Source organism: Acipenser ruthenus, chromosome 12, assembly GCF_902713425.1.
Source record: "Acipenser ruthenus chromosome 12, fAciRut3.2 maternal haplotype, whole genome shotgun sequence".
Classification (NCBI taxonomy): Eukaryota; Metazoa; Chordata; class Actinopteri; order Acipenseriformes; family Acipenseridae; genus Acipenser; species Acipenser ruthenus.
Window position 1 is genome coordinate 40653654 of NC_081200.1, and position 16810 is coordinate 40670463.

Genomic DNA, 16810 nt, shown 5'->3' on the forward strand with positions numbered 1-16810 from the left:
TTTCATTTAAAAAAAAATGCTTTGTCATATTTCTATGTGCTTTACAGTACTTGCAGTGCTTTACCATGCATCCACTGTGCTTTGTTACACTTGTTTTACTGAGGGGTAATAAATAGCCACTGATTGTCTCCTGAGTCCCTATTAGGTTTGGTCTGTAAACATGCATGCATACATACATACATACATACATACATACATGCATACATACATACATCTTGCATCTTCTTGGTTGTTTTTGGTGTCCATATGGCCGTGGATAAACAGGGACAGTTTAGGCCAGTTCCATTCCCAGTCTAGCAATTGCCAAAATATATCGGGAATTATCAGAATAACAAACTGCTCTGTTAAATCAAACAGTCATACCAACCGAAAATAATAATAATAATAATAATAATAATAATAATAATAATAATACTTCCCCGTTTTCTTAAGGCAGTAAGAGGGATTCCATGACAGCAATGGATATCTATATTAGCAACTGCTGCCATCCTGTGGTGTGATCAGGTATTGTTCTTTACACATACTGTATCCCAGTAATTCCAGTTATTCATTCCTGTCCAGGTTTTTGCTGGTAGATATACTGGATATGTTTTGAAAAAGATTACAGTGTATTTTTTAAAAAAAGGGGGGACGAACACTTTGGTTTGTCAGTTTTGCAGTTTTTGGGCTGTTCATTGGTTTAGCAAAAAGCGTACGTCGCCATAGAAACGACACATTCCCAACACATCCCCGTTGCATGCTTTTTTCTTGCGCCGGAAGTCAGTGGGGGTCGCTTGCATTTAGCGTTTCCTTGAAAAAACAGAATGAAGAAAAAACAACTGTAGCCAAAAAAACAATCAGCGACAAGCACGTAGCGACGGTAAGGAAAGGCTCCAGACACTGGCTTGTGTTTACTTACGTGCAGCAGACATTAGATTCTGGAATGACTTCCCTATTCACGTGTGATTACTCATTCGTTACATTGCCAGTCACTCCCAACATTGTAGCGTTTAATACAGCAAACTGAACCCAGGGTCTGCATGGTGAATGCATAATGTTGTGGGCGGTGTTAGACTTTTTCCATTATTTAGATTTATTTATTTATTTATTTATTTATTTAATGTAACTGTTATCCAGCTGCTAATACCGCTGAAATGGAACGTTCGCGTACACTCTCTGACGTGATTCGAAACTATTGAACGTGTAGCGTTGCGAACTGTTTTCATTGCGTATTGGACAGTATATGAGGATTACAGCATGTCGGGCGATTCTTTTTTTTTTTATTTAGTTAATTTATTTTGCTGTGGGGAGTGTCCTGTCACACAGCAGAACCATTCATGTGTTGGTATTTTTTTAAGCGTGTGTGTGTGTTTATATATATATATATATATATATATATATATATATATATATATATATATGGGCAGCTGGCTCTTTGAGCTAAAATATATATATATATATATATATATATTGCATTGTAGAAAAGTGGTAATAAAATCAACAGGTTTATTTATTTATTTTTAGAGGACAACATGAACCCTTGGAAGAGGTAATCAATCTGCATTGCATTTCATCTAGTTCCGCTACCCAAGAAACGGTTTCCCCAACCGATCCCTGCCTCCCTGCCTCCCTGCCCCCCTGCCCCCCTGCCCCCCTACCCGTCATGGACACCTGGAAACCGAACCCCCGGGCCAAGCCTTTCATTCCCCGGCAGCAGCGCAGCCTCTACCTCACCTGGAAATACAAGCTCACCAACCAGAGAGCTGTTCGCAGATTCTGCCAGGTAAGTGTGTCTGGTTTCATCAACGCTACCAGTTATCAGAGAATCTGTGGCTTGCGTAGCGCAAGAAATAGACATGCGGGGGATTCATTAAAACTACTGTGCCTGAGTGTAGCTCATGTAAGGGCGGAGGCTGGGCATGAACAGGCGGCCCCGTGCACCACAAACGAGTGTCTTAACCGCAATGCAAAAGAGATCGTCTGCGTTCTTCATTATAGGGCTTTCAACCTCGTCTCGCCTCGCCAACAAGGGACGGAATCAGCTGCACCGGGTAGCACAATAAATATACAGGGGGGGGATTAAATAAAATTACTGGGAGGGGGGGGGGGGGTCAGTTAAGATGGCACTAAATGCCTCCGCTAAGTTCTCCGTGGCTGTCTTGCCTGTCAGTATTTATTGCTTCTCTGTGTGCCTTTCCTTGCCCCTCAGACAGGCGCTGTGCTGTTCTTGCTGGTGACGGTGATTGTCAACATTAAGCTCATTCTGGACACACGGAGAGCAGCGATCGAGGAGGAGGCGGCTCAGGAGTACGGTGAGTGCTTAATAATAAGCACAACTTATTATTATTATTATTATTATTATTATTATTATTATTATTATGATTATTATTAATCATTATGGACATTGAATTTGCTTAACCCTTTCATGCATGAAATATTGAAAATATACCTTTTTAAAAACCATTTGAAGTAGTTTTGGACACAAGTATATTTTATATGACTTCCATACGTCCCCATATAAAGAGCAGAATAGGCTTGTTGTACCCAAAAGGGTTATTTGCTGTGAGCTGTTCTTCAGAGCTCGCTGACCTGCACCTTGTCTCTCTGATCAGACGAGGCTCTGCCCAACATGGAGACCCCTCGGAGACCGCAGAGTGGGAGGAAGGTCCTGGATATCGAGGTCTATTCCAGCCGCTCCAAGGTCTACGTGGCCGTGGACGGCACCACCGTGAGCTAACTCATTTTAAATGGCTGTTGGCAGGACAAACAAGTGACATATTCACTGACTACAAATATTTATATGTATAGATAATGTTCCTAAGTTGAACAGTAGAAAACTATTTGCTGTTTTTGGTGTATTATGATGAGTCTGCCAGGAATTCTATTATACAATCTGTAATGTGAGCTGTATTTAAATAAATGAAGAGACATTGCTAGTTTTTCCTCTTTTTTAGGTTCTGGAGGATGAGATGCGAGAACAAGGAAGAGGGGTACATGTCATTGTGCTCAACCAGGCGACCGTGAGCATTTCCTCCATTGTGCACTGCAGGGGTGCAAATATGACTCCTGTTGCATAGCAGTTTCACCCATTCCAGGTTTTACTACAAGCTTGATTAGTCACAGTGTGTATAGTAGTAAAACCAGGAATGGATCAAACTGCTATGGATCAAATCACATTTCACGGTTGGTTGTCAAAGATGCACGATCTGAGAAAATGTCTTTCCTTCCGTGTCACCAGGGTCACGTGATGGCGAAGCGTGTTTTTGATACCTACTCGCCCCACGAAGATGAAGCTATGGTCCTCTTTTTGAACATGGTGACGCGTGGGAGAGTCCTGATCTTTACTATCAAGGTAGGCAACAGCATCCTGGCATCACTGATCACCCCTTACACAGCTGCTCCTTTTCCATAGCCTTTCAGAGTGGTTTGATCCTTTCCTGGTTTTACTGTGGATTTAATAAGACTCACCTGAGCTTACAGCTAATCAGGCTTATAGTAAAACCTGCAATGGGTGAAACTGATATGCGAGAAGTCTTATTTCCATCCCTGAATTATGACGGGGATCTTAGCTTGCTGAATCCCAAAAAGTGGAATAATATTTGAGCACAAGATGGTGCCAGAGACATCTTTAGATCAAGTTATTGTTTTTTTTAAACCCCTCAGACTTCTACTTCTTTGTCAGCCTGGTAGAAAGACCTTGTCCGAACGTTTCTTTATTATATTCCATTACTGTGTTTCTGTTCTAAAGGTAAGTCTTTAGAAGCATACAAACGTTTTGGGCTAATGATGGCATTGGCTCAAAGTTTGTCTTCTTTCTTTGGGTTCTTTGTAAATGTCTTGCCTGTTCTAATACCCCTGCAGGATGAGGGCTCCTTCCATCTGAAAGAAGCAGCGAAGACCCTGCTGAAGGGGCTGGGCAGTCAGGTGTCCCTGTCACTGAGCTGGAGAGACATGTGGACTCTGGTGGTGAAGAAAGGAGGTGAGATCCACAGCCCACTGTAATGTTCCCCACAGCCCCACTGTAATGGTCACACGGGGAAGGAGAGCTTCTCTTGTTTTGAAATCAACACATTAATGAATGGATTTAATGAATACCTGTGATCAAAACTTCTGAAAGGCAGTTCCATCTACGAGTATCAGCACACCCCGAATACACACACACTTGCATGGTGATACTTTACAGGCCAAAACAAATGAAAGCAGCTCTGAACTTCTCGTCTTTCAGGTCAAGTGTATGGGGAGAAACACTCAAAGTCTCCAGCGCTGTCCACATGGGGTGATCCAGTGTTACTGAAGACAGAGGTGCAGTTAACACCATCTGAAGGTAAATGGGGACAATTTTAAAAAGGGGAATTCAACAGTAGTTTCTAAACCCATACCTCATAGTTTAGTAGCTCAAAAATGAAGGAAGGTCTCTCCTGTAGATGGTCTAGTTGAATGATCCAGTGCTACGTAAATGTATCCCCGTTCATATCACTAAATGCCACTATTTGGATCATTAATATCGCGCCCTGATGTTTGTTTTTATTGCTTGTTTGAAAGATGCCGAGTGCCTCTGGCCCGATACCGAGATGAATCGACGCAGGAAGATTTTCTGCAGTAAGGTGGAGGGCTATGGCAGTATCTGCAGCTGCAAGGATCCGGCCCCCATCGAATTCAACCCAGACCCAGTAAGCTTTTCCAGAGTGCTTCTCTTGTCCTTGTGCGTGCTTTGCGGGGGATGCAATGGGCTAGGGTTTTCATGCAAGGCTGGATTACGAAATGAAGGAATCCCACAATTGTTTTGAAATTGGTGCTTGTTGAAGATGCAATGACTTCCATTAGGGTCTGATTGTGTCTTGGATTGTATAATACGGCAAATGGGGGATCTGCTTACTGTTTAAATCATAGATCTTTTTCTCCAGCTAGCAGAAAATAACGTGCATCATGTTCCTGTGGCTGTTATCGCTGGAAATAGACCCAACTACCTGTACAGGTGAGAATCAATAACAATTAAAAACGCTTTACTATACCTGTATGTATTTTTTTAATATGTGGCACAGTTGATGGTTCTAAATCCTGACCGCTGCTGTTTTAACCACGTTGCTATTCTTTCTAGAATGCTGCGGTCCTTGCTTTCTGCTCAGGGAGTGAATCCCCAGATGATCACTGTATTTATAGATGGATACTATGAGGTAAGAAAATGAAAGCAACAGGTCATGTATATAGTTCACTTATTACTTGGCTTTTACTTTTCACGCTTCTTGGGTTGTGCCTCTCAGACTGCACGATAAGGTCAGGGGAGCACCCTTAAAATTGTATAGGAGAGTAAAACCTTTTACCAACTTCACAAAATGCAATAAGACCAACCTGCACCAACACCCCTTTCCATTGCTCGGTGTTAGAGTGCGTTTAATCAGGAATGAGCATACATACTGGCACTGCTCTCTTCATTGTATACAAAGAGTTTGCTTGAGCTAAAGCACAATCCAGTATAGAAAATGAACCCTGTTTTTGAATGGTTTTCGCAGGAGCCTATGGACGTCGTGGAGCTCTTTGGTCTGAAGGGGGTTCAGCACACGCCAATCAGCATTAAAAATGCCAGGGTGTCCCAGGTGCAGTAGGGCAACCATCTTTTTGACTCGTTTATTTAGTGCTAGTTATTCATCTTCCAGTAAGATGACTACTGGCATGCCTTTGCGTTTTAATGACCTTTATTTATATTGTTCTCTTTCTAATGTCCTGCATGTTTACTTTGTCCTATGCCAACAGCACTACAAGGCCAGCCTGACTGCCACTTTCAACTTGCACCCTGTGAGTATAACAGTGTAGCAGTGGGTGGATGGGTGGGTAATTCTGAATGGGTGTTTTAACAGCTCATATCTGATCATGAACCATTTGAGATGCAGACTTCGTATTTAATTAAAATGTGACGCTACTCGTTACTCCTGACCGCTGAAGTAATGTGCCTTTGCATTGGGTACACAGCTGTGTTCTTTGGTTCTGTTCCAGTTGCATTTGTTATCCAGTAAAAGGAACCTTGCACCTTCACTTATTATTGCCATATAGAGGACAGAGGTCTTCCTGTTCACAAAGCATTCAACAAAAGATCCGATTTCCCCTTGTATTACACCCTTGGGGGTGCTTTGTGTTTCTGAACGTGTGCTTGTGTTTCTCAGGGAGCATGTGCTTGTGTTTCTCAGGGAGCGTGTGCTTGTGTTTCTCAGGGAGCATTTGCTTGTGTTTCTCAGGGAGCGTGTGCTTGTGTTTCTCAGGGAGCGTGTGCTTGTGTTTCTCAGGGAGCGTGTGCTTGTGTTTTTAGGATGCACAGTTTGCAATCGTCTTGGAGGAGGACCTGGATATCTCTGTTGACTTTTTCAGGTAAAGCAGTTCATTTTAATACCATCTTTCCGCTCAGTATAATGCTAACGAGATGACTGTTATGCATTAGTACTCTGCACTACGATCATGTCTGATTGAATGAGCACGACAACAGTTTGTGTCCTCGGCTGAAAGCAAGGACACTGAACAAAGTCAATCATCAATGATATGTACGTGGCACTGGGGAGGGGATTTAGGGCACCTACTGTACCGCAGGATCATGACTGCTCTGCGTGGAACCTGATGGACAAACTACGAGGGTTAACATCCTTAACAGCTTTTCATATTGTTTATACATAATAAATACATAAATAAATAAGCAATAATTCAATCTAGGAATGACTTGAGTGTTAAATATCTGTAGACCTGCTAGAGCTACTTGTTTTGATTTTATTTATTTGTTACTTGGTGTTTTCAGTTTTCTGAGTCAGACGGTTCATTTACTTGAAGAAGACGAGAGTCTGTACTGTATTTCAGCCTGGAATGATCAGGTAAGTGATGAGAACCGATGTTTATATTGATATTGACTGCGGAGGACGGGTGGTGGTCTCGCTCAGCCCAGTTGGCAAAACTAATCTCTTTTAAGTCCCTGTTGCTGGCATGGTACGGATGTTCCAATGCTTTTTTTTTTTTTTTTTTTTTTTTTAATGGATTGTTTGTGGCTATGATTTAACCCCTTGCACTTCGAGACGTGTAACTGCTCTAATACGGCCGCACATGAATGGAGTGTATTTTTATTATGTTAAACATCCTTAACCAATCCCATTGAGAAGCATCTGACTCTCTCTCTCTGCTGTCTGCAGGGCTATGAGCACACTGCAGAGGACCCGGCCCTCCTGTACCGTGTGGAGAGCATGCCTGGACTGGGCTGGGTCTTAAAGAAGAGCCTTTACAAGGACGAGCTGGAGCCCAAGTGGCCAACGCCGGAAAAGGTAGTTCAGTGTGTCTGTTGTACTTCCATTTCACATTCACTGAGATCCGACTCATCATTATAATGGAGAGGGTTTACAACACATTAAGTAATGTGCACCGATAACAAAGCACACATTACATAACATACAATAGCTCTTGCATTAAAAGAGACGTGATTGTTATTTTCTCCACCACAAACACACCCTTATTAAAAGAAGCATGTGATGCAGGATAATAAAATACTGTAGCTAGTGGACTGGGTTGCTGAGACACACTCGTTCTTTATTATTCCCTGAGTCTGTTTTTGATTTCATTGCCTGATACTGTTGTCTTGTTTGTTTCTTCCCTGTGTAGCTGTGGGACTGGGATATGTGGATGCGAATGCCTGAACAGAGAAAGGACCGGGAGTGCATCATTCCCGACGTGTCCAGATCTTACCACTTCGGCATTATTGGGCTGAACATGAATGGATACTTCCATGTGAGAATCCCATTTTCTACTTCTGTGCAGAACTGTGTGCAGCGGTGGAAGTAAGACTCCTATTGCATAGCAGTTTCGCCCAATCCAGATTTGTAATATGTGCTTGATTATCCCCAGTGTATAGGTAACAAACTCAGGTGCGTCTTATTAAACTCCTAGCATAACCAGGAACGGATCAAACTGCTTTGCAATAGGAGTCTCATTTTCATCCCTTGTGTGTGACAGCTCTGTAGGAAAGCCATGTTTGCACTAAACTGCTAGTCTCACAGACCTAGTTAGGACTATTTACAATGTTAATTTAGGTAAGTTAGACCAAGATTAGTGTTAACCAGGCCTGCTAAACCAGCAGTAACCTCAGTATATTAAAACTGTATTACAGTGGGGATAGATGGTGCAGCTTCACCCAGCATGACTGGAATCCAAAAAACTGTATAAATGTGTGCCTTTTTCTTTCTTTCTTTTAGGAAGTTTATTTTAAGAAGCATAAGTTGAACACAGTTCCTAATGTTCAGTTCAAGAAGGTTGACGGGTAAATATGCAGCAGCCTTTTGATTTAACTAATGCGCATGAAAGAAATGATGCGATTCAGGGAAGAGCCATCTGAGCATTTGGCTAATCTACCATGACCACTAAAGAGAGTTAAGTGGTCTTAATGGAGTGCTGTGGGCTTTATTAGAGAAGAGAGAGACTGAGCTTCCAAACTGAAAGAGATGGTCCCTTAAGTGGTGATCTTAATAGTTGTGATCTCAAAGAGTGAGTTTACTGTATAGTGCATTCTCTATATATGCCATCAAACTGTTCATATGAAAGGTTTCTTTAAATGTGAATTTAATACTGGATTTTCTTTCCTTTGTGAAGTTTGAAAAAGGATGCCTATGAGGCAGAAATTCAGAGACTACTCGGGTGAGTGTGTGCGTCCCTATTCCTGAAGGCATAGCCGCTGCAGTCCCTGTACCAGACTCTTCTTCCATCCCTGCTGTAACGGCCTGTTTTATGTACAATCTGTTTTGTCTCAGTGAAGCGGAGTTGCTGGATCACAGCAAGAACCCATGTGAGGACTCCTTCATTCCAGACACGGAGGGAAAAACCTACATCATGTATATTAAAATGGAACAAGAGGCTGACAGCACTGCATGGACTGAGCTGGCCAAGGTAGGGGCATCGCTGAGCACAGGGGCAGAAAGACTCCAGAAAGACTATAGGTTAAGCCCTCAATGCCGAAAGCCTCTGAAACAGAACTCTTAAAAGGATAAGATTTAGCCCTGTGACGTGCATAAAGATATTCTAAGATATGTGGCTACACAAGAAACGTTTATGTTTAGGAAACGATAGAAATGTTATTGAAAGATCTAGGTTTCTCGTTTTTGTCTCTCTCGGATTGCATAGCTGTTCTTGACAGTGTTCAGGAGAGTTACCGTAACCCCATTTGTGTTGTTTCCACACTCGTAAGAGACCTCTGGTGTAAGCGGTCTCAGTGCGGTTGAGGCTTCTGCTTCTAATTGTATCTCTGAATTGGATGGCAGAGAATAGTCCCTTCCCAGAGCAAGCTCCCCTGTACGTGGGCAGCACTCACCTCTTCATCGGTCTTGTCTTACCCGCTTCAGTGCCTCCACGTCTGGGATCTAGATGTCCGAGGGAACCACAAGGGACTGTGGCGTCTCTTCAGGAAGAAAAACCACGTTCTCGTTGTTGGATCTCCTGTGTCTCCCTACTCGTAAGTAACAGGCAGCTTGTCACGGAGAGTCTTAACAGATGGCTTCCTTCAAAGTGGTTCGGGCTGTTTTTTGCATTGCAGTATTTGAAAGTAGCCTACTGGTTTGTATAGCCCTGTATATAAGAAGGGGGTTTTAAAAGACCTGCAGTAGTTGATCTGCTACTGGTTTTAAATCTTCATTGCTTTTCAGTGCACACAAGATCTCTGCTTTAACCTCTAGATGGCACTGCCTGAACAGTAATTGCCTGTGCCTGTGTTGTAGTGCAATGTTGAATATGCAATTTCGTGCTTGGATTTAAACGTTTTGTAGATGTAAGATAATGATTAACTTGTACCAGTTGAAACTTGTTTTCTTTTCTTTTACAAGAACAATAACATCTTGTATCTGGATCAAATCTTTTCATTGACAGTCCATGTTTTGTAAATGTTTTTCTTAGTGTAAAGAAACCCGCACAGGTGACCCCGATTCACTTGGAGCCCCCTCCGAAGGAGGAAGGAGCAGTTCCTGAACAGACGTGATCTCCAGGTGTGCAGCGTCTGTGTGTGACATGACAGCCGCTGTGCAGCCACAACAACCACTAACCCAGCCTGGTGACCAGCGCAGAGTCCGCTCGGAGCACGGGGCAAAAGGGAATGAAAACCATGGCGATGGAACACAACCTTTTTTATTTATTTATATTTTGTTCATTTTAGTTGCAAATCAGCCCTGATATGTTTTACATACAAACCCTTTAACAACGGGGTTTTCTTAACTTTTTTTTTTCTTAATGGCTGATGTGTTGTTGTTGTTGTTGTTGTTGTTGTTGTTGTTAAAAGTATATACTGGCATACGTCTTCCTGTGGAATCAAAGGAGAACTAGAAGGCTTAGAAGCATATAACAGTACTCCATTTTTGATGGCCCTTCCTGGAAAGATGGATCCATTGGTATTCCAGTATCTTAACCGTGGCAGATGTAAATTTTGCCGCTCCTTAACTTTATTAATCCAGATAGTGTATTTCCCCCAGGAGTGGTTTATTGACCAATTATTATTTATTTCTTAGCAGACATTACTGCATACAATTAAAATTACTGCATATACTAAACAAATACAGTGAAATGAGGTCTGTGAACATGTACATTTATACATTCAAGGGAGATTGGGCACTGTTAAATCATTCAAATAGAAGCCATTGTGCTTTTTTTTTGTGGGGGGGTGGGGGGCTGTTATTTAAAGCTTCACTCCAGACTGTATTGTTCAGTGTGCTTCAGTTAGGTGTGGGGGTGTGCAGAAACTCCTACTCTTACTCGCCATTGCTTTTCAGAAGTGTTCATCAGCAATATTAATGTGTTGATTTCAAAACTAGAAAAGCTGTCCTTCCTTCAAGATTACAGTGGCGTACCAGTCCGTGCCAATTAACCTCCGTGTTTTAAAAGCTGATTGGAAGAATGTTTTCCTGTCGTCCGCGGCGCTGGCGTTTGCACTGCCTGACTGGCATGCTGAGGGCATGAACTGCCGATGAAAAGTGAGTTTACGGCCTTGGCATGACTGTTAGAGGCATGAATGAAAATACCTTACTGAAACCCAGACTAGCTCATTAGGTCCGAATATTAGCTACAGAATATTGTATTCCTCTTGTGTATATAAACTGTAACCTATATATTTATTTAACTCAACTGCCGCTGCTGTCACTATGAGGGATAGTTTTAGTGGCTTTATTAACTTTATCAAGGAGCAAAGCGCAGGATCAGTTGATAAACAGCCTAAATTGCCTGATTTTATGATCTGATGTGTGTAATATATATTTTAAATTCAATTTTTTGCTTTCTTATTAACTTGTGTTCATGGCACATCGTTTAATTGTGTGGAAATTCTTTCTTGTTTGTTTTATTTTGTTAATGTTAAAGTTTTGGTAGTAAATTGAATCCAGTAGTTTTATGTTTTATATTGTTGTCTCAAACTGATCATGGTCAACTACATTTCATATTAAGTGTTCAATTTATTTATCCATAAGTATTTCCTGTTACTTTTCTACTGTGAAGAAGACCATTTAACTGTTGGATATTGATGCATTCAATGGTGAAGGAAGTAAGCAGGCATCCTGGATTTCTAAGGAATATATATATATATATATATATATATATATATATATATATAAACATTTGTAAAGCTTACAAAGAAACAAGATTCAGCAGTAATAGCTTGCTTTTCATAAATGCATTTTGCATATACTCTTTTGATTTGGGTTATTTAGATGGATGCGTAGTATATTTTCATATAAATTAATGAATTAAAAAATATGTTAATACCCAAAGTAAACTGCATCTAAGGGTAAAACATATTGGTGAGTGTCTGCGTATGTTTTCATTTCAGAAACAACTTTCAAGTACAGGGCTAGTATTTTATTAGTGCTTTCTGTTTCCGTCACTGCTGGGTCAGAGCGATTTGTAATTGTACAGTTTTTATATGAATTATTGTTGCCCACTGCATGTCAACTTTTAAGTAAATTTTTTTTTTTCTTCGCAACTTGTGTTTTTTGTATTATTTATGTATTTGAATGTAATGTTTCAATAGGTAGTAAGATATTCTCCACAGCGCTGTTCAGCGGACCTGTCGGCACAGAAAAAGCCCTTCTTCAGGGGTGTAGAAAGAAAAGTAGTTATTTTTCAAGAATTCTGCAAATTGGCTTATTTTCTTTAAGCACTGAGGTGTTATTTTCTTGAACTGTAGTCAATAGATGGTCAATTTGCAGTAAGAAAAGATACACAGGTTTGTAAGGAGGTATAACTGCAGTGTACAAAAAATATTTGTACATTTTATTTAGAATGTACACGAAAGATTTAAATGAGAAATAACACACACACACGTGTTTATTACAAATTGGTGCAGGTTCTTACTGTATTATAAGGCAGGAGTGCTGTACGTTTAGTGGCACTGTTTACCCAGGACTTAATGGAAAAGTATTGAACCGGGGTAGTCTTTCACAAGCTGCTGAGTGCATTTATTTGCCAGTGATTGGAAAACCAATCGTTTTTAGTACTACACCTTACTGGATTTCGTTTTGCTTTATGGCTTTTAATGTATTCAACAAAGAGTTTATTGGGGGTACTCAGTTGAAAATAACCTGCAGTGTGTTTTCTCGGCTCTTATTAACCATCTGTCCCCACAGGGGAATTGGATGTTGCAAGTCTGCTGTTTTAAGTTGGGATTTTAAAGTAAATGTTCTGGAAGTAGTTTATTTAACAATGATACAGAGATTACCTGGAGTTTTAAAGAAATGTGTTGTTTTTCTTGCATTCCCCTTTATCACATTGCAGGCTGTTTAGAACTGGAGCAGATAATCGATGTGCCATAACCCGGTGCCATCCTCCGGAGAGCAATCTACATTGCAATTTACCAGCCTTCGGGGAGAGTAAACCAGTACTCCCCTTCTCTCGTTCCATCCATTTTAGTGTCTGATCGACTGGGAAGGAGTGAAGCTATTGCAGTAGATACTGCTCACTGTGCAGAGAAGCCACAAGTACTTTTAAGTTTATTAAGATGCGATGCTATCTGCTCTGCTCAGCTTTACAGAGCTTTCTTAAACATGTAGAGAACAAAGGATCCGTTTTCAGTTTTTTCAGAATGTATTTTGCCATTGCTTCTTTAAACGCCCACTAGGCTGCCTGAGCAACTGAATTACTAAAGAGTGTTTGAAATGGCTCATCATCTTGGTTGTGATGGTGATCCCTATTTTTTTAAAAAGCTGAAGGACTCTAGCCATGAACTTCCTCCCTACAGTTTCCCTCGGGGCTTAGATTAACACGGACTCCCATGGACACCTTATCTGTGGGGTCGTTCCATTGGAAACAAAAGGCTTGATTAGGTTTCCGTTAAAGAGGGGCAGTTCAGAGAGAATGTGTACCTGTACAGAATATGTGTGTTATCTGCTGTGATAGCATATGTACGCTTTCACACTTTATCACAGTATTTGCAGTTCATAGTTAGCACTGTTAGTCACTGCAGCATTTTAACATTTTAAGCTCTTGTGGGTCTATTTGCCTTTCTCAAGCTGTGTGGAACTTGATCGTGTGAATATTTGTTTTTTTCCCTTTTGAAACGCATTTGTAATCATTGAAAAGGAATTAACTTTAGGGATTGGTAAACCTATCCAGTTTCTGTTCTGGGCATGGCAGTTGTGATTAAAAAGATTGCAGACAGACCATACTATAGCCTTACTGGAAACAGAAGGTGGCTACTGTGTTTGATTAAACCAAGGAGACCAAACTCAAGCCCTTTGTTGAAATAAAAAAAAAAACATCATCAACAAAAACATTGGGACATGTTCTGAGGCTTGACTAGAGGTTTGTTCAAAGGGGGTTATTGAATTGCGCTAAATACGACATCAACAAAAACATTGGGACATGTTCTGGGGCTTGACTAGAGGTTTGTTCAAAGGGGGTTATTGAATTGCGCTAAATACGACATCAACAAAAACATTGGGACATGTTCTGGGGCTTGACTAGAGGTTTGTTCAAAGGAGGTGATTGAATTGTACTAGAATATTTCAAAACAGCCACTCAGCCCATCGACATCGTGTAATTATTCTAGATTTTTCTGATCACATAAAGTACTGTATTGCTTTCTACACAATATATTTGTTAATGTTTCAAATAATATGCATGCTTTAAAACTTCGTGTGGCAAGCTAGTTGCTGTTATTCATAATAGTTCTCCACATAACTACTGCAGCTGGTGAAGTTCAAAGTGCTCAATAAGAAGAGCAAAAATAACTCGGTGATTAGACAGAGATTAATGAAGGCTGTGTCTCACTCCATCATGAGCTCGCCACACAGTGCGGTATGAAAATCTATACAAATGCTTCATTTGATAAATCCCCATGATTTAAACACCAAGGAACAGAGCCATGTCCTGTTTGGCTATCCCATGCAAATAACTCCCTGCTGCAGTGCTAGGTGTTGGCTGAATGGAGCTGCTTGTCAGAATCCTCTAATAAAAACAAACTATACTGTTTAGTGCAGGGGTTCCCAAAGTTTTGGTGATGGAGGGCCAATTTCCAGAGGTTGCTTGGGATGGGGGGCCGCACAAGAAAATGTACCACTCATGAAACCAAAATATGTCCCAAATCATACCTTTTTTATTTCCTATACATTTTTGCATTTCAATTAGGAATGTATATTACTACCACTGCAACACCAGCAGCTTTGAAATGTATTTGTATTTTATCCTGTGTCTTGGTGACACAACAGGAAAATGAGTAATTGTGCTGTGCCGTCGACATCTGTGCTCTCGTCCAGTGCTATGGAAAAGGCACCCAGCTTCTCATTGTGCTCAATCAGTTGCTTTTTTAGATCGCTTCCAGTGTCTTCTATACGGCGTGTGACTGTCATTTTTGACAAGCTGATACCTTGGAATGCAGCCTTTTGCTCTTGACATACAGTCTCAGCCACCTTCACCATACAGTGTTTAATGAACTCGTCGTCATTAAATGGCTTGCTTTTCTTTGCGATTTTGTGAGCTACCACATAGCTAGCTCTTGTTGCAGTTTCACTTGCTTTACTTACATTTTTGAAAATGGATTGTTGAGCTGATAGTTCTCTACGTAGCTGTTCAAGTTTTTTTTTTTGCTGATCGCCCACAAGACTGTTGTGATTTGTTGAGAGCTGTGATTTGTCTCACAATGACGTTTCACATTGTACTCTTTCATGGCAGATAGCTGCTGTTTACGAATAAAGCACAGTGCTTTTTCACCATTTCCAATAAGAAAGTAGGAACTACTCCATTTTTCTTAAAGTCCTCCTCTCCTCAACGATGGAATGCTTTTTCTTAGGAGGTTGCATGTTGTTTTCCTTCACCGCGGCAAATCTACTGTGCGCTATAGGCGATTTCAATACACAACCTTATTTTTTAAGTTATTTTCTGTCGTGCGTTTTCCTCCAGTGATTGTAATGTAACATGAGATGCATCCATTCAAATAAAGAAGCTATTAGGTTTATTTTCACTTAATGTGATTGAAAGGTATTGGGTTGTATTGGTTAAGTGTTACCACTTGACTGTATGAACACTAGGATAGTTTGGGACAGTTCACATTGCAATGCATTCTGGTAAGTTTAGTCCTACTATGAAAGGTACCTGAGACAAGTAAAACATACCAGAATGCTTTGAAAAGCTAATTGAAAAGCCTGAACGTTCAGAGTGTACATGGAGTCATATCTCATATGGTAACCTTATATTGGGTTGTATTGAGTTTTGGTGCCCCCATGTTCATAGAGAACTCAACAGATAATTACTTTTCGTCTTTACTATCTGTAGCAAATGGCTGGGACATGTTTGCAGAGGTGGGATAAGTAATAAGAAGGATATTAGTATTGAAAAGTCCAAGGAAAGTTTTTTTTTTTCATTTTAACATATAAATGTGAATGTTCAACATATCCCACATTTACCACAATTGGTCATTTCCTTTAAATTACATACATCAAGAAGAAAGAAAATGGAAAATGATTTAGCTATCATTCTGATCATACGTTCTCTGAGGCCATATGCACTCCTAAAAGATTGCTCAAGAATACATGGCATGTATGTAGCCATTTTGGTGACACAGATGGGCAATTTAAAAGCAGTTAAAGAGCTTTTCCTCCTCATTCAAATGTCAAGTACAATGTTATAATACTGTAGATAGCCAGCTCACATCCACGCAGATTAATAGGTAGAATAATTCTATTTTACAAACAAAATAGAATTCTATCTTACAAACCAGAGTCTTCATGTTGCGAGCTCACTAGTTCTGTTCCAAATTACCTCTGATTGAGTAAGGATTACCCTTACTCGGCAAACAACATGCATGCCATTTCTCTTGATGGCATGTCCCTCCTCACAGGAGACTAATATTATCGCACCAGTCTTCAAGCAAGTCAAAGACCATTTAATCTTCCAGCAAGCTAAGACGTGTATTATATATAATAAGCAGGAAACTTACATCTGTATTTACAGCTTCACTGACATCGGCCCAGAACAGAAACCTTCTAAGGAATAACAGCCTCTTTATACAGTAGCTGGGTGGATATTATGTAGGTACAAAAAATAAGGATTTTGTCTCATTATTATAAGGGATATTTTAACAAAGATCTGAAGCCAGGCTATCCTGTAAAAATCCTTTTAAACATGTTCTACTGTACTCATGTCCTGAGGCAGCTGTAGGCTTCCTGTACTAGAGCATGTGGGTGATACTTACTGTAAAGGACTCCCATGCCTTACAAATGACTTGTTATACCTCCAGATCACACCTCGGTAATCACAATGGTTGATAAAGTAATTGTCATCATGAGTCAAAGGGTTCGTTCTTCATTTTCCAGGTCTTCAGTTTTAAGGATGTTGGCAGAGTATTTTG

General features: G+C 40.5%; 1 protein-coding gene across 2 annotated transcripts; it reads left to right on the plus strand.

The window, feature by feature from the left end:
• Positions 1–735: 735 nt before the first annotated feature.
• On the plus strand, positions 736–11950 carry LOC117416706 (protein O-linked-mannose beta-1,2-N-acetylglucosaminyltransferase 1-like). 2 transcript variants are annotated; one of them, XM_059035144.1, is made up of 22 exons: positions 736–859; positions 1504–1762; positions 2189–2291; positions 2592–2707; positions 2934–2999; positions 3218–3331; positions 3841–3958; positions 4205–4303; positions 4522–4664; positions 4884–4954; positions 5078–5153; positions 5490–5573; positions 5731–5772; positions 6281–6339; positions 6758–6830; positions 7143–7271; positions 7606–7731; positions 8196–8260; positions 8590–8634; positions 8748–8883; positions 9336–9445; positions 9883–11950. In XM_059035144.1, exons 2-22 carry the CDS (start codon positions 1643–1645, stop codon positions 9962–9964), a joined length of 1977 nt encoding a protein of 658 aa, XP_058891127.1. In that variant the 5' UTR covers positions 736–859; positions 1504–1642; the 3' UTR covers positions 9965–11950. The 2 variants fall into 2 exon arrangements, with proteins under 2 accessions (XP_058891127.1, XP_034780542.2); XM_034924651.2 differs by having other exon boundaries at positions 737–859; positions 4522–4649.
• Positions 11951–16810: the final 4860 nt, after the last annotated feature.

Bases quoted from the DNA above. Each gene is read 5' to 3' on its own strand.
- LOC117416706 (XM_059035144.1), top strand. From the start codon at position 1,643: ATGGACACCTGGAAACCGAACCCCCGGGCCAAGCCTTTCATTCCCCGG. The intron at 1,763-2,188 runs GTAAGTGTGTCT...CTTGCCCCTCAG, and splicing joins CTGTTCGCAGATTCTGCCAG to ACAGGCGCTGTGCTGTTCTT. The intron at 4,955-5,077 runs GTGAGAATCAAT...TATTCTTTCTAG, and splicing joins AGACCCAACTACCTGTACAG to AATGCTGCGGTCCTTGCTTT.